The sequence below is a fragment of the Plenodomus lingam genome, assembly GCF_022343315.1.
Source record: "Plenodomus lingam strain CAN1 chromosome Unknown contig_19, whole genome shotgun sequence".
Taxonomy (NCBI): Eukaryota; Fungi; Ascomycota; class Dothideomycetes; order Pleosporales; family Leptosphaeriaceae; genus Plenodomus; species Plenodomus lingam.
This window is the reverse complement of record NW_027093936.1, coordinates 1,592,948-1,615,834: the sequence shown is the minus strand read 5'-3', so window position 1 is coordinate 1,615,834 and position 22,887 is coordinate 1,592,948. Positions and strand designations below refer to the sequence as shown.

Sequence of the window (22,887 nt, the reverse complement as noted above, 5' to 3'; positions counted from 1 at the left end):
CTAAATGCCTGCATATTAGAATGCGATAGTCTAAGCAGACTACTATTCTAGGTAGTTTTTACTACGCGAACCTAGTTTAGGCAGTAATAATAGATCTAAGTGGAAGTTAAATGCAGGCTTAGATATTATAACTAGTAATAGTAGGAGTAGGGTAGTTAGGCTAATCTATAGGTAGAGGGGAGGTACCTCTAACAAAGTAGCTAAGGGTAGTAGTGCTTATAGTAGTGACTTAAACAGATTATAGTATAAGGAAGCTATAGTAGCGTTGTAGTGTTGTAGTAATATAGCAGCTAAACAGGTTTATAGTAGAAAGGGTATTATAAAGAGTAATTAATATAAAACGTTGCTAACTATAGAAGCTAATAAAAGGCTAATGCTAAAGAATACTAGCGGTGAAGACCAGGCTTATAACCTAAAGTTATTGTAGAAAGTATTAATTCAAAACTATTATAGGGGTTGGGCCGCTATATATACGCGTCACCACTAGTCCTAATCAGGACATGTTAACAACCTATCCACCATGGATGGGATGAGGGCAGTGACCATGGTCGGGAGGGCAATGACCATGGTTGGGTGTCAACCGGTGAAAGGCAGGTGCCAGCAATGCAAAAATAACATAGTGACGGTTGAAATGTATACTACGTAGGCTCAGCATTTGCCAAGTTTGTTGCGTGTAGTATAGGGGCTGGAGAACTTATAGGAGATGGCGACAAGATCATGGCCATCACAATACAGTTCGGTAAGAGTATGACGCCGAGGTCTGTGGTTGATCGTTCTTGTCCACGCACGTTGTCAGTTGTAAGAGCGGCAAAGTGCCGACTCTGCCGAACGACGCTCTTTACCGGTATACGGCACAATAAGGGCTGCTTTGTACTGGACCGATAACTTCAAGTATGTATACAAATATATGGTCATCTTTGCTTTGCACCGCGATGCTTCAATAGCCAGACTAGTCTAGTGTAAAGAAGATACTGTACTGTGTAGTAGGTACGAAATGGGATCTCCATGGTGTCGGGCCTAGTTCAGGTACCGTAGCGAGAGCGTTGTGGCAGCGACTTGGCAAAGACAGTGCGTGGCTGTGGCTGTCGTTCGCCTCGGTCTCACTGAAGAAAAGTTAGCCTTCGCTTAGAGAGACTCCGGAATAGAGGCGTAGCTGTTCGGAAACGGATGTCACGAGTCTCTTCAAAATCCGTGCCAACTTGAGTGTTGGAGGAGAAGCATGAAGGCCAGTAGATTCAGTGGGTTCATCATCTGTCGTAGACGTGGTCAAGAGCCACATTGGTCGATTCTCATGTAGCAGCAGGGATCAGTAGAGTACCCATCCCGCGTTTACGGAGTATCGGATTGGTGTCGTAGGGCTGGCTGTATGTAGTGTACATCTGCACATAGTAGGCCCCTGACCTGATCGTTTCGAACCCTGTTCTGTCACGGGCCAGAGGTCATTTCCTAACCATAGTGCATACCATGCTGCCTCAAGGATTCGACGGGATAAATTCAGCCGTCTCAGGTGCTGCAGTGTCGCGAAACAAGCAGTCTTGAGTGGAAAGACAAGTGCATGTGTACATACAGTAGCTACGCACTCTCCATCGCCCAACAAAAGACAGACGAACCAAAAGGCGAAGGTAGTGTGTGTAGTACCTGGACTACTGAGCTGGTAGAACGGCAGCAGCTCCTAGTATAGACTAGTAGGCCTATTAGTTCGTACCAGACGATCGGCTCCATCAACATTCATCCTTACCCGCCAACACCCAAGGGAACTACCACCGTATGTAATAATGTGTGTAGGTACTACCGCATGTATGTACCTGCATGTAGGCGCATGTGGTGGGATGACATGTGGCGGAGTACCTACGGGAGAACTCTTGTCAATTGCATTGGCGGTTGAGGCGCCCTGGCAAGACTCCGGAACGTGCAGAGGGTGTTAGTCGGGTGGCATGTCATATGACCATGGGTTTAGCGTCGGGCGACTTGGGCTTTACTCCGAGTGGTTAGAATATCCCTGTAGGTTCAAGTCCACGTCACAGCGGCAAATTTTTATAGTTATATAAACTAGCCTATAGTTAAGTATAAATTAGGGTAATTTAAGCAAGTAAATGTAGTTTTTATTACTATCTTTTTTAAATATATTCTAAACCTATTCTTAATAATATATAGGTATTCCTAAATACTATACTAGAGTTTAGTATAGTAGTACTAGATAACGTATCTAAACTAGATAGTAATATTAAAGATAAATTTAGGTAACTATATAAAGTGCTAGAGGAGGATAGTAGTAGTAGTATTAAGGAAGTAAGTAAAAGTAAATAGAATAAGTTTAGAATAGGTTAGTAATATATTATAGGGGTATAATATATACCTTACTTATAGTAATAGTTAAGGACTACTACTTACACTAGCAATTATTAAGCATACAGCTATTCTCCTAGTATACCCTTAATTATATAGCTAAGGGTATAAGTATATAATACTAGTTTAGTAATATAAAGATAGCTCTTACCTAATAAGAGAAGAGGTACTTATATAGGCTATATAGGTAACACGTTAAGAATACATTCTTAAATTATTCTAATTCTAGTAGGTATAATACTCCTACTAGTCTATCTATCTTAATAGGCCTACAACTTTACTATTCTTTAATAGCTAGCTAGCAAGCTAGTATAAATACTAATACTCTAGGGTAAAAGCGTGTAAGTATCTTAAGAACACGTTATAAACGTGTTCTTATTATATTATTAATAATATATTATATAATTAGATCTAAACCTTAAAAAGTATAGTACCTAAGAAAATTCTATAAAGAGAACTATAAATAAGAAGCTATTATTATAGCCTTATTAAGCGCTTCTCTTTAAGGATTTATAAGGACTACTAGGTATCTTATTATCCTATAATAAAGACTATAGTAAATTAAGTAGGGAGCAAAACTTAAATATATTTAAAATATATTAATAATAAGTTAGTAAATTGTAGAATAGGCTTAACTATATATTAGCTATTAGAACTATAGCCTAATATCTACTACTAGGAAAAAATATTATTTTAGTTAGGTACTACTAGAGGTAGACTCTATATATCTATAAGGTCTTCTAACTAGGGAGATATTAAATCTTTCTAGTAGTCCTGCTTTATATTCTATGGTTAAGCTATAGTTAAGCTAGATAAAGAAGTGTGGTAGGTATATTATAACCTATTCCTAACACGTTCCTAATATATTCTAGGCGTTAATTATCTATAAGGGTAAGGATCTCTATTTAAAATCCTATATAAAGTTACCTTCTAAGTAATTATACTAATAGATATAGTAGTAATACCTTTTTTTACTATTATTTCTTTTAGTATATATATATATACCTCCTCCTCCCTTAATACTATCTAATAGTAATATTAAGGAAGTAGTAAAGGTGTTATAGCCTATGCTTACTCTATAGCTTATGTAATATAAGTTGTTTGCAACCTATTATAAATATATTCCTAACTTGTTATAGCCTAGTTCCTAAACTTAACCTAGCTCTAAACCTATCTCTAACTTAAAGGTTTCTATTCTATTAAAGAAATGCATATTAGCTTTATAAATAAAGATAAAATCTTGTGTATTATAAAGTGTAAAAAGCTTCTATAGTTCCTATTTAAGAGTAGCCTTAGAGGAGTATACTATAAGTAGAGGATAAAGTATTAGGATCCTAAAACTATACATAGTATAAGAGAATAGGTTTAGAACATGTTACTAACACATTACTATAGGTATATATATAGTAAATCTTTATATTAAGCTTAGGTAACTTAATTATTTACCTTTTTAAAGAGTAGGTATTAATTCTATTAGATTAAGATATATTCTAGATAGATATATTATATAAGAGGTTATATAGGGTATAGGCAGAGATTCTAATAGTAATCTTCTACCTATAGGAAAAGAAGCGTATATATTAAGAATAGGTTTATAACACGTTTCTAATATATTATAGTTATTACACTTAGCTAAATTATTATAGATAAGGATATAACTAAGATATATTAAGTTACTATTACTAACTTCTTTTAGAAGTGTAAAGCACTTATAAAAAGATAAGTGTTATAGAGGTATATTTACTTATAGGGATTCTATAGGACTACTATTAATATATATAATAAGTAGATAATAGGTAAGTTTTATAGTGCACTATAACCTATTTATAACGTGTTTCTAACTTGTTTCTAGGACTTAGGCGCTATCTCTAGTTAATTAATCCCTATAAGCGTGACTAGTGCTAGTAACTTTAATCTTGTATAAGATTTTGTTAAGTATATCTATAAAGAAGTATTTATAAAGTATATAAAAGAGAGCTAGATAATACTACCTCTTTATATCTAAGTAAATTACTATAGGTATTAATAGTAGAGGAATACTTTTAGCTTACTAACCTCCTCTTACGTAAGTAAATATATTCTAAACCTATTCTAAATATATTCCTAACTTATTCTTATATAATTAGAACATAAACCCTCTAAAGATACCTAAAACTAGGTAATCTATAAGAAAAACCTAGTAATTACTACTAGGATTATGCAATACTATAGTAAAATATTAAAAGAGGTATAGAAAAAACTAGAATCTTATTTAAATATAGCTAAGTAAGTAGGCTAAAAAGGATATAAAACTAGTAAGCATATAAGTATTCTTAAGGCTACTTAGAAGTAAGTTTATAACCTATTCTTAACCTATTAGAATTATATAAGTAATATTATATAGTACACACTAGATAGATCTATAGGATATAAAAGAGTTTAAAGCCTAGAGCAAGTTTAGAATACGCTATAACTATAGAACTCCTAATAGGCTTAAGCAAAGGTACCTTAAAAAGCTTTAGAGGGGAGAAAGTAAGTCTTACGCTAGTGTTATATATATTTACTAATTAAAACATGTTTAAAATATATTTAGAACGCGTCCTATAATAATAATAATACTCTAGATAATAATAAAGCAAGTCTTGCTATATCTAACTTAACTAGATATATCTTAGTCCTAATAAGAAATAAAAGAGCACGCTTAAAAGCCTAAAGCTAGAGGGCAAGTAGTAGAGCAGTATTAGAAAGAAGTTTACTAGCCCCTTTTCTATCTTCTCTACTACTAGGCTCTTCTTCTCTACTAATAGTAACCTAAAGGTATACTTTGCAAAACACGTTTATAATATATTCCTAACTTATTATTAGTCTATAACTATAAACTTTATAATAAAAGGCTCTTCTTAGTAATTAGGCTCTAAAGGAGAGAAAAGAAAAGCTAGAGGTAGATAAGGAAGAACTTATATAGAAAAAGGCACTATTTAAATTATAAAAGGTATAGTTTAAACTTAAGAAAGATATAGCTACTTTTTATATAAGGTAGGGTTAGTCTATAAATATAGTAACTAGTTCCTAACTAGTTCTTAATATATTCTAGTCTATTATATAAGTATATATAAGTAGATAAATATATATTCTTTCTTCTTCTCTTTCTTCTTCTTTCTTCTTATACTTTATAAGAACTTTTTATATTTAAGAGTTTAATACTATTTTACTATCTATCTTTCCTAATATTATTAGATATAACTAGTTAATATAGTCTATAAAGATCTTTTAAAGTTAGTATATAATAGAATATATTAGGAACACGTTATAAACTTATTCTAATACTAAGTAGGATTTATACTAGCAATATATTAAGCTTAAGTTACTTCTATCTAATACTAGGGTATTCTCTCCTATAATATCCTACCTAAATAATAGGTGTATAGTATTTCCTAGCAAGCTTTTCTACTAGGCTATTTAGGCTAGATTAGGGGTATAGGAACTTTGTAGAGTATATATATATATAAGTTAGAACACGTTTATAATATATTAATAACTATTTTAGTATTACTTCTCTAATAGAGGTAATCTTATCTACTACCTTAAGAGGTATTATCCTAAGGTTTAAATAGCCCTAGTAAACTATAGTAGAACTATAATACAAGGTATTATAGAAGCAAGGATCTTCTATAGGAGCTTAATAGTAAATACTTAAGAATATATTCTAAACACGTTAATAATATATTCTCTACTAGTAAAGTAGACTACACTAAGTGCCTCCTCTAAGGTTTAAGAACCCTCTAAGATAGCTAGTCTATAATAAAAAGTAGTAGCTAGAGTAGAGGCTAAAGAGAAAGTAGAGAGTAAAGAAGAGGAGTAAATAGTTACTCCCCTTTATACTATAAATAATATTTAGTAAAAGTAGCAAAAAGGAGATATAAGTCTAGTCTCTTAAAATATATTTAGAATATATTAATAATATATTATAGCTAGACACCTATAAATACTAGATTCTTCTTTAATCTAAGGGACTACTAAAGCTTTATAATACCTATAAAAGTTAAAAGAAAAAGTTATATACTATTAAAGGACCCTATAAAAGTAAATAGTACTTTACTTTTAGTAGATAGAAAAAAAAAGAGAAGATTAGAGAGTTTATTTTAGTAATTACTACTACCCCTTTAGGTTATATACTATTATATATTATTTATTAGAACCTATTCTTAATATATTCTTAATATATTCCTACTTATTACTATTATTATCTCCCTCCCCCTCTCTAGTATCTTCTCTATCCTCCCTATCCTCCCTAGGCTCTATAAAAGCATACCACAAGTAGAACTAGGTAGTATTCTAGTAGGAATTAGTAAGGTCTATACTAGTATTAAAGTAATAGTCTTAAAATATATTAGGAATAGGTTAATAATATATTATAAATAACTTACTATAGCTAGGATAATTATAAGCGTAGATAGTATAAGGAACCTAATAACCTTAAATCCTTAGTAGGGTAGATATAGTAATAAAGTTAAGCTATAATAAGTTAGTAATATATTTTTAATAGGTTCTTGCAGGCTATACCTTATTACTATTATAGCTAGTATAAGTCTTCTTCTAAATTATATTTAGGAGGGTATTAGTATTTACTAGGGGGCCTATAGTAGCTACTAGCTAGGCTTAGAGAACTTCTATAAAATATATTAGTAATAAGTTTTAAATATATTCTAAATAACTTATAGTAAGAAGTATTCTAGTAATTATATATAACCTTTATATAGAAGTCTATATATATTAGTATAATAAGTTAAGAATAGGTTAATAATATATTTACTCTTTACCTTATAGACCTCTATTATAGAGGGCTAGCTAGTCTTCTTAACCCTACTAACCTTATAGTAGGCTATATTAAGCCTATAATCTTTTTTAGTATAGGTATATAAAGTGCCCCTAGTACCTAGAATAGCCTAAGAATATTAGAACCTGTTTAGAACACGTTTAGAACCTATTCTTACTCTATATAAGGTGCCCTTATTATTAATCTTAGTATAGTAGTAGCGCTCTCTACTCTCTATCTTAACTACCCTATTAGGGCTAACTATAGGCTATACCCTAATATTATCTAGGATATAGCTAAGGGTAAGGTACTATTAATAGTGCTTCTATAACCTATTAAGAATATATTCTAAATATATTTTAATCTACTTATATAGGATATAAGGGATATATTAGTAATAGGTATAGTAGTAATAGCTTATAGTATTACTAGTATAGAATATATTTAGAATAGGTTTAGAATATGTTATAAAATCTTATAGTATAATATTTAGTTAACCTTGCTTAGCTAGCTAGTAGAGCTTGGGTATAGCCTAACCCTATGCTAAATACGAGTTCACGCAGCGCTAATTCTATGGTCATATAAACTGCGCCCTCCTCGCCGGATAAGCATGGGCTTAGCGTCGACAGTGCGATGCCTACGTCCGGGTTCACGCATGCGAGCAACCTCTAAGATGTGGTACGCAATACACATCACTGTCGAATAGCGGCGGCTGAATGGCCTTCGGTCCACTACCGACTCCAATCTCCTTGTACCGATGCTTGACTGCAATGGCAGCCACTCGCTTGTTCTAGCGGACCATTCCTTCTCATATGAGAGCATGTCCCTAGGGGTGGAGTGATCGGAACCTGTCTCCGTGACAAGTGACATTCATTTTGGTTCCTGCAGGAGTTATCCAGAAACACAAGTTCGGATCTGGTGCTTCGATTTTGGACGGCCATCCACATACACAATCTTGGGGGATCTTGCGCAGGCGCAAAAAACGATGAAAGCCCTCCAATGGACATTGCCACTCTTGCTATGGGCACAGATCGGATACACACAGCAATCTGGACTTATTGCCATTATTGAACAATTTCCTACCTGTGCAGTATGTCTCGAAGATGCCCGGAGGCTCTGAATCTACTGACGAGCATGTGTAGCAAACTTGCTTGGCCTCTTCTGCCAAAGACACGTCCTGTCAGCTCACAGACACAACGTGTGTATGCGCCGACGCCAAACTTCAATCAGATGTAGAGGAATGTGTGTTGAGAACTTGCACCCTGAGGCAAGCCTTGACTACCAAAAACCTCACTGCTACAACGTGCAATGTCCCAGTGCGCTACACAGGCGAGAGCATCCGAATTTCCAACCTCGTCCTTTCCGTTGTAACCGCCTTCTGCGCTTTGTCGAGGGTGATATACAAGGCCGTATACTCAATTGGCGAGTTGGGGTGGGACGACTACAGCGTGCTTGCAGCACTGATTGTTGGTGTGCCATCTGTCATTAGTACGCATTTTGTCGCTCACTGTTCCTGATACACAAGCTAACTTGTCATCAGTCATCGATAGAGGTATCGTACCGAATGGATTAGGTAGAGATGTCTACACAGTAACCTTTGACCAAATCACGAACTTTGTTCGCTATCTGTACGTCTATGCTAACAATTTCACGTGACCAATACATAGCTGACTATGGATCTCTAGGTATGCGCTCGAGGTCCTGTACTTCTTCCAGATCGCACTCACAAAGCTGACGTTGCTTTTCTTCTTCCTACGGATTTTCCCCAAGCCCTTGATACGCAGACTACTCTGGGGAACAGTTGCCTTCAATGTACTATGCGGCATCGCATTCGTGATCGTCGCGGTCTTCCAATGTCAGCCAATTTCCTATTATTGGACATCTTGGGACAAGGAACGGCCAGGAAAATGCGTCAATATCAATGCTGTAGCATGGAGTAACGCTATCATCAGTATTGTACTAGACATCTGGATGCTGGTACTCCCACTATACGAGATCTTCCACCTGCAACTCTCGTGGAGGAAGAAGATCAGCGTAGCAGTCATGTTCTGCGTCGGCACCTTCGTAACCGTAGTCTCGATACTCCGCCTCCAATCCCTCGTCAACTTTGCCACTTCCAACAACCCAACTTGGGACCAGGCCGATGTAATCAAGTGGTCCAACGTCAAGATCAACGTAGGAATCATATGCGCCTGTCTACCAGCACTGCGCGTCATCCTCGTCAAGGCCTTCCCCTCGCTCATGGGAACGACCCACCAACCCAGTCAACCGTATTACGCATACGGCAGCCACAACGACGGTCGCAGCCATGGAGCGAGCAAGAGGCGAAGTGGAATGGTACTGGGCAAATCTTCACAGGCGAGCTCACAGCCTCCACGCTCCATTACATATACGCAGACGTTTGAGGTTCAGCACATGGACAATGATGAAATGTCCTTGGTACAGATGGAACAATTTTCGAAGAAGACAAAGCAGGCTGTCGCTAGTAGTAGTACGAGTGTTTCGAGTTTGTAGTTTTTTTTTCTCTTTTCTTTCTTTTGTAATCACCATGATACCCACGTTTTCCCTTGCCTCTCTACGGGAATACCAGAGAAAATTTCATTTCTCGGGTTTAATCTGATCCATTAGATCATCACACACAGTGTATTGTTCACAAGGTACAGAATAGCACTTGTCGTCGCGGACTCGCGCTAGATCTTGTCGACATCCTTGAGAACGTCAAGCCATCATTGCCTTAATCGCACCCTACGTGAAGATTCAGACACCCACAAACACCCAACGCCAAACTATACCCATAGTCTCGCCAGTCTAGGTACATCAAGCCCATACATCGACATCGGCGTCCTCTCATTTCAGTCCCAGGCAGGCGACTGCCGCCACCACCATGCAGATAGTTTGCCATGCCTCGCAGATTACGGTGGAAGAGGAAATGAATGTTTCTTTGAAAGCGGCGTGTCTACCATATCTTCAGAAGCTGATATGTCTGGTGGAGTTCGTTTCATGTCCCCTTGTTTTGCTGTATCCTAGATAGCATCGGGCTTATCGTCACTCTCGAGACATCGAAAGGTTGATTTTGATGGTCGTAGGTACAGTCCTCGGGCTGAGAGAAAACCTAGGTAACCTTACCCTCCCTACCTGTTCCTCATGTCCCATCCTACGAACCGTTTCCAACACCCATCAAGCAAACGATGTATACTTGCAACACATACAGAACCACACACTGCACAACTCCCAGTGCATGTTTCGTCGAGAATCCAACTTGCAACATGTGCATATCGCCGGTTGAATGAATCTGGTCAGTTGCGACCCGAACGATGTTTGGAGAAGCGACGGGTTGTGGGAGTATATGCGCCCATGTGGTTGCTATGCCAATCAAACATCACAGGTTGCTGCACGAGAAATATACAACCTTCCTTGTACTTCCAAAGGACATTATATGAGCGCACTTATAGTTTGCCAGCATCACGCATCTGTGGTACATGTCTTTTCCAGCCTGCATTGGTTGCCAAACATCATTCAAGTCTGGTCACAAATCTTCACACATCGCAAGGCCTTGTTACTTTTTCATTTCCCTCAGACTTTGCATCCGTGGCAGAACTGGCATACACACGTTCGATTTCGATCACGTAGGTTCTTAACAGCCGGGCGGAAAATCTTCTCCACACAACTCATCATCCCGTCGTGCGTGCACTTTTGGACCGTGCCTCATTGGTTTTTGGTATGGAGTTTCTTGAATAGAAAGCTCATGACTTGAGGAGCATCTGGTCTCGCTTGGGAGTTTGGGATTCGAAGGCTGGGATTAAGGAAGTGTGGTTATGCTTTGGGATATCAAAGGGGTTTATATATGTAGTTTTATTGCTCTGGGCGATGATAATGAGCCGCATGACTTCTGCGATTAAGCCATGGCTTCTTCTAATGCGCGGTTTTCACTGCTTTTGGTTTAAAGAAAGCGATTGTTTCAAAATGTATGATTATGTGCCAAGTTCGTTTTATACAAGACATGGTGGCCATAAAGCAGCAAATGACAGGGCACATGATTTCTCCTTAGCACTTTGTTTGTACTCTTGGCTCTCGCCATGTGATCGGAAACAATGCAGCAATGCCTAATCACATAGAGTTCAATGTCGTCATTTTCGAAGCGATGTCATAGCAACTGTAAGACAGTCCGTGGTAGACAGGCAACTGCCGCAGCTGCAAATCTATCACCACACATCCGCGACTGAATATTGACTGCAAAACGCCAACAACCCAAAGACATCGCGCCCTTTTCCAGCATTTCATAGCCTCCTGTTAGATATACAGGGCATAGAGTTGTATACACAAAGATCCATCTTAAATGAACGATCCCAAAATACTTGTTTGAACAGAGCATAAGCGCGAAATGGCCTGAATTATGAACTTCTCAGGTTGGGAAACGTAAAAAGGCCACCATATTAATCAGGAAGTTGTGCAGGTGAGGTGAGGTATTTGTAGACTCGTGCTCTGGTGAGAATGTGGAGCTAAGTCAGGTGAGGAGACTGGGTCCATGTTATTTCGATGGATGGGTTCCACATGCCTGGAATGAATTAGATCACATGGCATGTTTTCCAGGAAAGCAATGGTTTTATCCACCATTGCGTGCCGTGATGCTGTACGTGACGAATTCTAAGCACACCAAAGATCAATGGTTCGATACTACGCCATCTTTATCTGAGTTATCGTGTGAGATAGTACTCAGCCAGAGACCAGTATATCTTGAGGTAGACGCTTCGGCAAGTTTATGAGAGGAACCCATGTCTTTTCTTATTCGGCCCAAGCATGCAGCTATCGAATAGGAAATTCAGATAAAAATGGTTTGTGTGCTTTCAAATCCTATATCCATGTTTCTAAAGGTAGTAAAAGAAGGAGTTGAAGTCATGAGCCAACCGTGTTTGATCTATGTCAGGGGCAGACATCAAACTTTAAGAGCGTGCATTGTATGTTTACACGAGACAATTGCACATGTGCCAGCTATTTTAGTGGAGGACCAGCATTTGCGATCCTGTCTATAAGCTTCAAACTGTCGCATCTCCTCTCTAGAAGTGATGCTTACAAGCCTCATGATTGCAGAAGGCAAAATTTCATTTCCCTTTTGATTTTGGGATTTAGTTGCACCACTGGTTTGAAGATCTCAGTTCATCATGCACCCCAATCTGATCATTTTCAAATCTTGCCATCACGATTGACTGCACCTCTTTTCTATGATACGGATGAGGGATTGTGTTGGATTGAATTTTCATCGCGGAATTTCCCTACATCAACTTCAATTAGACTTAATGGCTATTGATTAGTCATGCAGTTGATGAAACATCATATTCAGGTCACCAAACACTACGGTAAAAAATTGTTTACTATAGAATAGTACGCTAGGGGTTTACTATATAGGTGTACACTAACCTTATATATACCCGTAAATAGGTTTAAAGTGGTGGTTTACTTTTATAGTAGGGGTTTAAATTAAGTATAAAAAGTAGTTTTATTTCCTATACGCTATAATACCTAACTAAGACTAAAAGGGGTAGAAAAGATTAGCTTTACGCTATACGCACATATAACATAATAATGAGTCATGATATTTTTACTAATAGGAGGTGGTGATAATAGAGGTGGTGATAATAGAGGTGGTGGAGGTGGTGATAATAGAGGTGGTGGAGGTGGTGATAATAGAGGTGGTGGAGGTGGTGATAATAGAGGTGGTGATAATAGAGGTGGTGGAGGTGGTGAAGAAGATTAAAGAAAGGAGGGGTAAAATACTTAAATAGTAGGAAACTAGGTATTACTACGTAATACTAGTAGATTAATAGAAGTAGAAATAAAAGTAGTTTACTTTTATAGAATACATAGTATAATAAACCCTATTTAGGTTTACTTCTTCTACCTAAACCACTTCTTAGTCTACTTTATGTAAACCGGTTTTGTACCGTAGTGAAAGATGCTGCTAAGAAATTGTAAACTTCATGCGCCATTCTAGGTTTCGCAGATTAAAACCTAAAACAGATGTGATCATGTGAATTAGTAGTTGCAAATATCAGTCAAAGGAGAAAAGCATGCTTAGCCTTGTTGTGGGTTTTTTATTTCTACAGAAGAAGAAATGTAGATGATGAGTGTGAGGAGTGCTCACTCGTTTAGTTTAATTATAGAGCCTTTCACTGGTCAAAGTTGGGTGATTAATATGACCTCGCTTGATATCCTTGGGGTTCTTTGGGCCCTATATCTGACGCAAAGAAGCTAGAAAGGGACAACTTCCTAGCACATTGATGGCATATCCGGTTTTAAAATCTGACCAGCTCTGACCAGCGCTCCACATGACGATATTTTCCTTGTATTTTATTTTACTTGCGACAAGGAGTGCAGATATATGCTCACATAATTCAGGTACGATTGTTCATTTGAGACTAAAAAAATCAAGGATCGTTGAATCTTCACACTCCTGTTTTGGATCTAAGAGAGAAGCAAGTTGAGAAATAGTAGTCCTACAACTCTAAGTTTATACATATTATGTAGAGAAACCCTCTCAAGCACAATTAATGTGTCTTACTGTTTCACCACAAGCGTAAATCAGTAGCATACTGCACAAGTCATGTTGTGCAATGCCTCTAATATCTTCGCCGGTCAAAGGATTTTCAAACTCCTGATCCTTCTCTCGTCAAGCTCATGAGGTTACCGCTTGCTATCTTTTGCGCCAAACTAGTTTTAATCGTGTCCTTCAGCTCAGGGTGTAAGAAGCTTGTGACTTATAGTTAGAAACACAAAGAACTTATTATAGTAAGAACGCACATTGAAATAACTCTCCGTCCGCATGCGCATGCTCATTCATTGATGCATCCAGCTTAAGAGATAGGGGACAGAGACAGGAACATGGTCGAGTTTTGATACCATATTCCTCCCATTTCTCGCCCGGAGAATTTGGTATTGAGATGTGAACCCTTCGACGGTCCTCTGCTCCGACACATCAGTAGTTTTCCTGACTGCCCATACAACGTACACGACGATCTCTGCTCGTCAGGTTGTATATATTATTGAATTTGAATGTGCAGAACGCCACCATAGATATTTTGAGACGCCATTTGTTTTCGAACCCGCTTTTTCTGATGGGGAAGGAAATATCAAGGCCTAAGCCAGCAGGACGTTATACTCAGATAAGTAAATGGCTCTCCTCACAGTCGCGCATCCTCTGCGTCCCAACATGCTTGAAAATGGTCGTGAAGAAGGATCGGTTTTTGAGAACGCAGATCGTAATAGATTTCGATTTCTGCGTTTTAAATAGCGCCACAAGCAACTCATAACGGGGTTCCTGCAAAGATATTAACATATGATATTGTGCAAAGCATCTCTGTGATTACTCTCTCTTTTGAGGAGTATAATAATATAAAACCGTGAAGTGGAAGATCTTGAGTTATGTAAGTGAGAGCTTATAGCTCTGCAAAATTAACACAAGACATTCCCAAAATATGTCATGCTTTGCAGACATGAATATATTGTGGTTGATCAGAACACGAATAACTTGACATTTGTCAGCAATTTTATTGCAAAGAACTAGCTCTTCCCTATAGCCAATGGCCTTGTCTTGTGAAGACATGACTACAGTGTCCGATTTCTTTAAAATGTGCATTACGGAATAAAGACTTCATGCCTGAATTAGTAACACTCGGTATAGCTCCGCAGGACCGACTCTAGACATCAATGATATTGGTTTTGCTTTTGGTATAATCTCCAAGACACAGACAGCAGTCATCTTGTGAGCCTTTTTTGAATTGTGTTTATGATCCTGACTCAGATTGTGTGTGAAACAGGGCCGCAAACCGTCGAGGATCATGCACATGATGCTTTGGTTTATAGGTCCGGAGGAGGAGATGCGCCCTTCGCTGGTTCATCCCCCACTCTACGGAGGTTGATGGTGGGGAATTTAAACACATCCAAACACAGCGCAATGCAGGGCATCATTTGGCCATTCGCGGGTTTTCTAGAACACCAGTCTTCACAGTCCTGAAAGATTCAAAGTACTAATGGGTCGATCAATCAATCTTTTGGAGAGAAGATGGCGGCATAGGTATAGGCCATGTACCTTAATACCAATGATCACGATAAAGGCGGTAAATGGTTCACCTCATCATCATTTTCCACCGAGCAATGCTAACCACAAATATCCGTGTTTCTCATTCTTCTCTGAAAGTTCTTAACGCTGATTATTATGATTATCACATGCCTCGAGATCATGCATATTCTTGATATTGTTTTGCGTTCCCTGCGTTTCGATACGAAAGCAATTGTAGAATTCGCTGTCCGGCTTCCCATGGATGCTTTTATATATCCGCCAAGAGATTTCCCCACACCATAGACCAGGGAATATAAATCCTCCAGAACACAGCACAACACATGAAGCTTTGATTTGGAGGTTTCCATAATCTCCTAGGACTGCATATGGAAATCTGAGAGATTGATTTCGAGGCCGTCCAGCCAATTCGATAAGGTTGCCTTTCAATTGCTTCAATTCACAGGAAACAGCCATAGAGGTACCTCATCATTTGGTTGATTATGCCTTGTTCAATGCAAACAAAATGGACAGGTAGTCCGCTCACGGTGCTGGTATTGGGTGAGTTAACCAGCATAGATTCTCCATGGAACACAATTGCCATGTTTTGAGTGCATTGCCTCATTTTTTGCATACAAGGAGATAGGACACAAGTTCTAGCAAAAGAGCCAGTGTACATTTATACCCTCTTTAAGAAAGTCATGTATAGTCTAGTTCTCGTGACAATTGGCAGAATCGCACGGACACCGGTGTATGATGGGTTTCTATCTAAGTTTACATGAAAGACAACCATTATTCTGACTAACTTTGGGATGGCAGCATCCACATGGCCACAATCCTTGTTTTCCCTTTGTCTTGAGTCTTTCGGTAATACATGTGCTACTGTATATGGACAGCAGGAGCAGAGCAGAAAGGCGCCTAGTATGAGTTCTTCGTGAAACATGGTGCTAATAATAGAGTACGTGATGATGGAAAAAAGCACTGGAAGGACATGACTATTCGTAAACAATCTGAGCTAGTCAACACGTGATCTTTGAAACGATATCAAGATAATACATATGATATTTTGATATAACCAGGCAACATGTCTAAAGAGGGATATTTTCGTCCTGAGAAGTGTGTACTGAATCTTATCTATCCACAAAAGCTTTGGTATTGGAGGGCGTACGCAAGGGCCAACGCATAGAAGATTTCGTTACAGTCAAAATGTAAATACCGCCCAGTCTCATGGCATCGTGAAATTGAAATTATACTCGCTCTCCAAGGCATCTCACATGCGCTCATGACCAGTTATGAGCTATGAAAATACCGGCCTCGAGGATCTGGTGTCAAAGACCTGCAGTGTAGTGTCTGGCCTAGGTCCTTAAGCTGCTGCTTTTGATGTGCTGACAGAGTATTGTGAAAGGAACTCTGGGTCGTTCTCAAACTCTTCCTTGACCTATACACCGTCAGTACTTTGTCTGCTCTTTGCCATCTCGAGCCGCTGAGCTCAGTCAGTAAGGTACTCACAATGTCCAGCCCGCCAACCAATTCCCCATCCACCCACAACTGCGGGAACGTCGGCCAATCCGCATACTCTTTCAATCCCTGCCTAACCTCATCGTCCGCCAAGATATTGAAGAAACCATATCTGATGTTCTTCTCCCTCAGCACCGCCACAGTCTGCCGGCTAAAGCCACACTGTGGCGCACTTGGTGTTCCCTTCATGAAGAGCATGACCGGCGCCGCCTTGACCAGTTCCTTCAGACGTGCGAATAGTTCCTCTTTGTTGGTCTCCTGCTCGCCCGCGTCCGCCGTGTATGAGGGCGCAGTCCCTTGTTCCGACGCACTCGGTGCATAGTCCGCAAGATCTTTTGCTCCCGGCTCGCCATTCACACCATTTGCAACAGGCGGCCGTGTAACCGTCTGGGCAGGCGGTAGACTTGAACGGGATTCGGCTGACCCGGTGCCTGCGCCCGCATACTTCTCCACTGCGGCACGTGTGCGTGCTGCATCTGCGCCAGAAACCGTCTCCAATGTTCTGCCGTCTTTTTGCAGAACCACAAAGGGAACCGATGTGACGTCATATTGCTCCGAGATCTCTGGTATATCTTCCGCGTTGAGGGCGAGGAAGGCGATGGGAGCGTCAGGAGGATATGTGCTGGCAAGTGTGGAGAGGATGAGGGACATTTGCTCGCAAGGCTTGGCCCATGGCGCATGGAAATAGATGACGGCGAGGGTCGAGGAGGGCAGTGCGGCGACGGTGGACTGGAAGTGGTCTTCGTCGGTGATTTCGCGTATCGACGACATGGTTAGTAGGTGGTTCGGCGGTGGGGTTACCAAGGAAGAAGAATTGAGTAGTCTTGTCAGCACGAGAGAGAGACTACTGAGGATGGGATAGGAAATGGATGAATGGCGTAAGAACGGAAAACGCCTTAATTATCTTGCGCTTGCCCTGATTGCCCCTCCGAGCCCGCCGAATTGCGGAACTGCCCCGCCACTGGCTGACTGACTTATCAGATGTCAGGCCAGGCCGGCGCCAGGCTGACTCAGATCGGCCAATTGTTCTGCCGGCCCCCGGTGCAGCCCAGGTAGGAACTTTTTGTAACTTTTTTGTCGCATGCCAAGATTTCGAGCAGCTGCAGCAACCAAGTATACCCCAACAACGCCATGTTGAAGACAGTGTATGTCTTGTCTAACCTTCCCCTATAATATAGCTAGCCAATATCATCGCAGGACTAATGTCGTCACACTAGCAAGCCAAAGAATGCCCGCGCAAAACGCGCCCTCGCAAAGCGCGAGCCCCAACAGACCGAAAACCCGAAAACGACCCTCTTCGTCTCTGGCCAAAAGACATCTCAAATCCTCAAACTCGCCGTCGCCGACCTCTGCACCCTAAAGCGGCCCTTTATCGAGCGGTTCACCAAGAAGAACGACATCCACCCATTCGATGATGCCTCCTCACTCGAGTTCTTCAGTCTGAAAAATGACACCTCGCTCATCGTGCTATCGCTGCACTCCAAGAAGCGTCCAAACTGCCTGACAGTGGCGCGCACCTTCTCGCACAAGATGCTAGATATGCTCGAGTTCTACATCAACGCCGAAACCTTCCGCACACTGCAACAATTCAAGAACAAGAAACCATCCATCGGCCTCAAGCCCTTGATGAGTTTCCACGGCACCGTCTTCGAAGACCCCACACAGACCAAATACACACTGGCCAAATCCCTCCTCATCGACCTCTTCAAAGGCCAAGACGCATCCGAAGTCGACGTCGAAGGCCTCCAATACCTCATCTCCATCTCCGCCGCCGAACCCACCGACGCCCTCCCCAACCCCGAAATAAAACTCCGCTTCTACCTCCTGCGCACCAAGCGCTCCGGCCAAAAACTGCCCCGCATCGAAGTCGAGGAAATGGGTCCCCGCATGGACTTGACCCTCGGCCGCGAAATGTTCCCAGACCCAGACATGATGAAGCAGGCGCTCAAGAAGCCAAAGGGCGCCGAACCGCGCACGAAGAAGAATATCGACACGGATATCATGGGCGACAAGACAGGCAAGATTCACGTTGGCAAACAAGACTTTGCCAATTTGCAGACGCGCAAGATGAAGGGCTTGAAGCGCTCAAGGGGAGAAGCAGACGAGGAAGTCGGCGTCGAGGACGAGGAAAGCGAGCAGGAGAATGCGGCTTCCAAAAAATCAAAGAAGGTCTAGAGAACGTGTACCTGTCGAGTTTCTTTGCATCGGCCTGGCGTTTTCGGGAACATACCTGGCGTTGTCTTCTTCTTTCTCTTTTTTCGTTTCAATCACTGTCAGCAGCGGATTATTTATTTATCGTCGTACACAACTGCCCCCGAGTACAAGTTTCAGACGAAGTTCTGATGTACCCTGCGCGTGTTCGAAATTGAAAAAAAAAAGTTCTTCTCTGATCCGATTCCTTAATACTCAACATTTGAATAATTCCTTGATCGATCCGTGTGACAAACCCGCCCGCAGTACCTTTGATACAAGAACCCCCCCACACCTTAGATGATCTTCATATACGCTCCCAACTGCTTTGGTAAGCTCGCGCCCATCACACCAAAACCACGAGATCAGTCATCATCCTCGTCCTCCCCACCCTCCAACCACTTCATCCTACACCTCACCGCCTCCCCTCGAACCCGCCTCTTCCCATCATCCAGCGCGCCAACCAAGCGCCTAACAACCTCCCTCCTATACCGCCCCACAACCTGCTCCCCAAACTTCTCCGCCACCAGCCTCAGACACTTCAGCGCCGCCGTGCGCACCGCAGCCGACGGCAACTTGACCTCGTCCTTCTTCTTCGAATTGCCAACGAGCGTGCAATTCGCCAACAGGCGGGCGATGAGGCTGCCTGCGTGTTCTTCGAGGACGGATGGCTTGTCCTGGAGGGTGGAGGTGAGGGTACCAATGGCAGCTTCCTTGACGTGCACTGTGTCTGCACCCTGGAGATCGAGGGATTGGAGGAGCAGAGTGACGAGTTGTCCCACGTCCTCGACGACGATTTCAAACGGCATCCACATCAGTGCACCGCTCAACGCGATGAGGTAGTTGCCTTTTGTCGCCGCGTCCGCCTGCTTGAATGCGGATACAATGCTCGGCACCAATAACGCAAATGTCTTGTGCTTGTGTAAACCCAGAATCTGGCAGTGGTTTGGCTTGGTTAGTAAGTCATCTGGTTGGAGAAGAGTCTGGAACCCCTGGGCAACAGTGCTACCATATGTGGGATGCGATAGGAGAGAGAGAAGCTGCGGGTAGAGCGTGTTAAGAGCGGGACTGCTGCGCAAGACGATGGCTTTCAAGCAGGCAAAGATAACGCGTATCCTTGAAGGGTCCAGCTTCTCCGGATTGAGGAGATCGAAAGTAGTAAACAGCGGATCTATGCACGTTTTTAGTGCAGAGGTGGTGTAAAATTTGTTGATGACGAGAGAGATTTGGCGGAGGGTGGCTGAGCGGATGGGCGTGGTGAGGGCTGGCTGTTGAGCGTATATTATGAGAGTCGAGACGAGGTCTGGAGTCTCACAAGGGAGAGGAGTTTCTTTACGGAGCGAGGCGAGAAGGTGTGTTGATAGACTCATTGTTCTTTGGGATTCGAGCGCGGAGTTTGTGTTGAAGGGTGGTAGTTCAGACTGTGGTGTTTGGCGGAAGAGGGTGTACAGCTCTCTGGCAACTGTGCTTTGTTGCTCGGCTGATTGCGAACGGATTATGAGGTTGCAAATGCGACCAACGAGATCGAGTGTGATTTCGTCATTGAAAGCGGCTGGGCGTGATGCGTCGGAGCTGGACACGCGCTGGATCAACGGGAGCGCAATATCTTGGTAATATGATGACGTCTCCGAGTTCTGCGATAGTTTTTGTTCACCCTTCTTGAGAGCGTAGAGTATAGCCGATAGCAACGCGACAATGTACGTGGAGGAAGCACCTTGGGAGACAGCGGCGCTGAACTTATTCTTCAGTCTCAAGATGACAGTGTCAAAGACTTGCTCTTCGCTCGCCAGCTTTGCAAAGGCCTCCAAGACGGTTGTATAGCTTTGCGAGCCATCTGCATCGCAGTCTGGCAATTGAGCCAGGAATGCAGGGAAAGCCTTTTCTACTACAACCTGGGGTTTTTGATGTGCAATATCCACAATCCCGTTGATGGCTGCTTCTTTGACTTCGTCTTTGCCGTAAGAATCCTCGTGTATGACTATAGAGTGCAAAAGTTGGATGATTCTGCCCACATCTTCATCGCTTAGTAGTTGCCGTGACTTTGATAGCTGGATCAAGCCATCAAGGCATACCAGACGGAATGACACTTCTTTGCTCGGAGCGGTCTCCAGTCCATTCATCATGACCTCTAATGCCTCGCCTCGGAACTGTGCCAACGCATTGTTGTCTGATCTCTCTCCGCCAGGCCCTGTCGTTCTCCAATCGCCGTAGACATTGATATTTGCTCGGACAAGCTGCACAAGGACCTCAAGTAGGCCTCTCCGCTTAGCCATAGTCTCTGCCGTCTGGAATAGGAGAAAGAGTGTTGGTAGTACGCCTGCTAAGAGCAGGTTTGTGACTTCAGGCGACACATCAGCAATGCTGTGCAGTATTCTTGCTGCAGCTTGCGACTGCTTCGTGGGTGCATCTTCAAGATGCTCGTTACATTCTTTGATGATTGATCTGAGATAGGCGTTGAGTGGCCCAGGTGTTCCTTCGGACAACGTTCTCGCAATTGTCGCTAGTCCTGTCAAAGCTTCCTTGGCCAGATCCTCCTCTTGAACATTAAGGATTTCGAATTTCAATGCGTCCCATAGGGTTATAGAGTATAGTGATACTGTTCGTGGTCCATATGCGTTGACCGAGGCTGTGATGGTGGTGAGGACATCTCGCTTGGTGTTCATGGAGGTCGAGTCTAGTTTGTCTAAAAGTGCTGGGAAAGCATACGGTGCAAAGTCTGCCGTAGAAGATATACAGTCCCTCAGTCTATCCTTGAGATCTTGTGCAGTGATGCCATATGGGTCGTCTGGCGGCGGCCGGAAAGTGATGGGGAAATAATTGAAGACAGCATCAAAGAGGTCTTGAGCGTCTGCACCAATACGCCACTCTGTCATTGGCACTTTTAGGATCGAAAAAACCACCATCAGATTGCGTGGATCCTTTTCACCATCAAAGTACGATATGAACCGCGGCATAAAATCGGTGGTTGAATCGTGATGGGCTCGTAGTGCCTCACGGTACTTCGCCATGAGTGTGTCAACAAGGCGCAGGACTGGGTATCGCTCGCTTTGTTGTTTAAACTGGCGCAATGGATGTGTATTCGTGAGCAAGGCCTCCATGATGGCGACAACTCTTTCGTCGTCCCACTTGCCCAACTCTTCTAGCGCCAATAACGCTTTCGCACACGAGCCTAACCCCTCATTGTCCTCGGTCCGCGAGAGGGTGAAGTCGCAAAGCAGATTCCCTGATGTTCAGTCAGTCCAATCTGAAAGTTTTCCAATACTGTGCATATCCTGTCTCGACGGTATACAATTCAACACGACGCAACCCCGACTGTGGGCATTCGCCCAATCATTGCTTTGCAGCCGTTCGAGATTATAGGACATTGACGGGATGACCGAGAGTTTTCCAAAGAGGGCGTGTAGTTGTTTCAAGTATTGTACGTACGCTGTTGCAGAGACAAAGTTTTGGGAGGGACCGAGGCGAGCACCTCTGCGAGGTAAGACATGGCTGCATGATTGTCAGCACTGTACTACGAATGAGAAGAAGCCCACCCACTCTTTGACCGTACGGCGCCATCCTCACTGTTGAGATACTCGCCCAGGCCCGTAATCAGGTTTATGAGTTTCAACTCGCCATTCTTGAGTCCTGTCGTCCCATCAGCCGTCATTCGACCCATCACCCCTCCACTCCTCGTCCCCCTCCACCAATTGTGCACCTACGGGTCGCGCTTTGCTGGGCTGTCGCCGTAGCCTCGGTCTTGTTCTTGTCATAGTCCAACAGATACTGCTGGATATCTGACATAGTAGCGACGCGTCCTTTGCTGGGCTGGTGGGTGAATCGATGTCTGCGTGGTCTGGCGCACGCGAGTCGTAAAGTTGCGGACTCCCGCGATGACGTTGGAAATTCGCGGCTGCGCTGATTGGCCGGTATCGGTAGTGGGGCAGTTTTTGCAGGAGAAAAAAAAAGTGCTGTGAGATGGTATGGTGGGCGGGCATCAACGTAAAGA

General features: G+C 42.1%; 4 protein-coding genes across 4 annotated transcripts; 2 read left to right on the top strand and 2 right to left on the bottom strand.

Annotated features, from left to right (window-relative positions):
- The first annotated feature begins 7,769 nt into the window (after window positions 1-7,769).
- Window positions 7,770-9,791, top strand: IAQ61_004569 (uncharacterized protein). Its single transcript, XM_003839167.2, has 4 exons — window positions 7,770-8,231; window positions 8,284-8,629; window positions 8,682-8,769; window positions 8,827-9,791. The coding sequence occupies exons 1-4, from the start codon at window positions 8,127-8,129 to the stop codon at window positions 9,653-9,655; spliced, it is 1,368 nt and encodes a 455-aa protein (XP_003839215.2). The 5' UTR covers window positions 7,770-8,126; the 3' UTR covers window positions 9,656-9,791.
- A 6,690-nt stretch (window positions 9,792-16,481) lies between these two features.
- Window positions 16,482-17,480, bottom strand: IAQ61_004568 (uncharacterized protein; the record flags this gene model as incomplete). The annotated part of the gene is made up of 1 exon (XM_066096411.1): window positions 16,482-17,480. One exon carries the CDS (start codon window positions 17,478-17,480, stop codon window positions 16,482-16,484), a length of 999 nt encoding a protein of 332 aa, XP_065953729.1.
- Window positions 17,481-17,840: 360 nt separating this feature from the next.
- IAQ61_004567 (uncharacterized protein) lies at window positions 17,841-18,884 on the top strand (the record flags this gene model as incomplete). Its single annotated transcript, XM_003839165.1, has 2 exons — window positions 17,841-17,854; window positions 17,927-18,884. The coding sequence occupies 2 exons, from the start codon at window positions 17,841-17,843 to the stop codon at window positions 18,882-18,884; spliced, it is 972 nt and encodes a 323-aa protein (XP_003839213.1).
- A 380-nt stretch (window positions 18,885-19,264) lies between these two features.
- IAQ61_004566 (uncharacterized protein) lies at window positions 19,265-22,682 on the bottom strand (the record flags this gene model as incomplete). Its single annotated transcript, XM_003839164.1, has 4 exons — window positions 19,265-22,122; window positions 22,326-22,388; window positions 22,437-22,526; window positions 22,601-22,682. 4 exons carry the CDS (start codon window positions 22,680-22,682, stop codon window positions 19,265-19,267), a joined length of 3,093 nt encoding a protein of 1,030 aa, XP_003839212.1.
- Window positions 22,683-22,887: the final 205 nt, after the last annotated feature.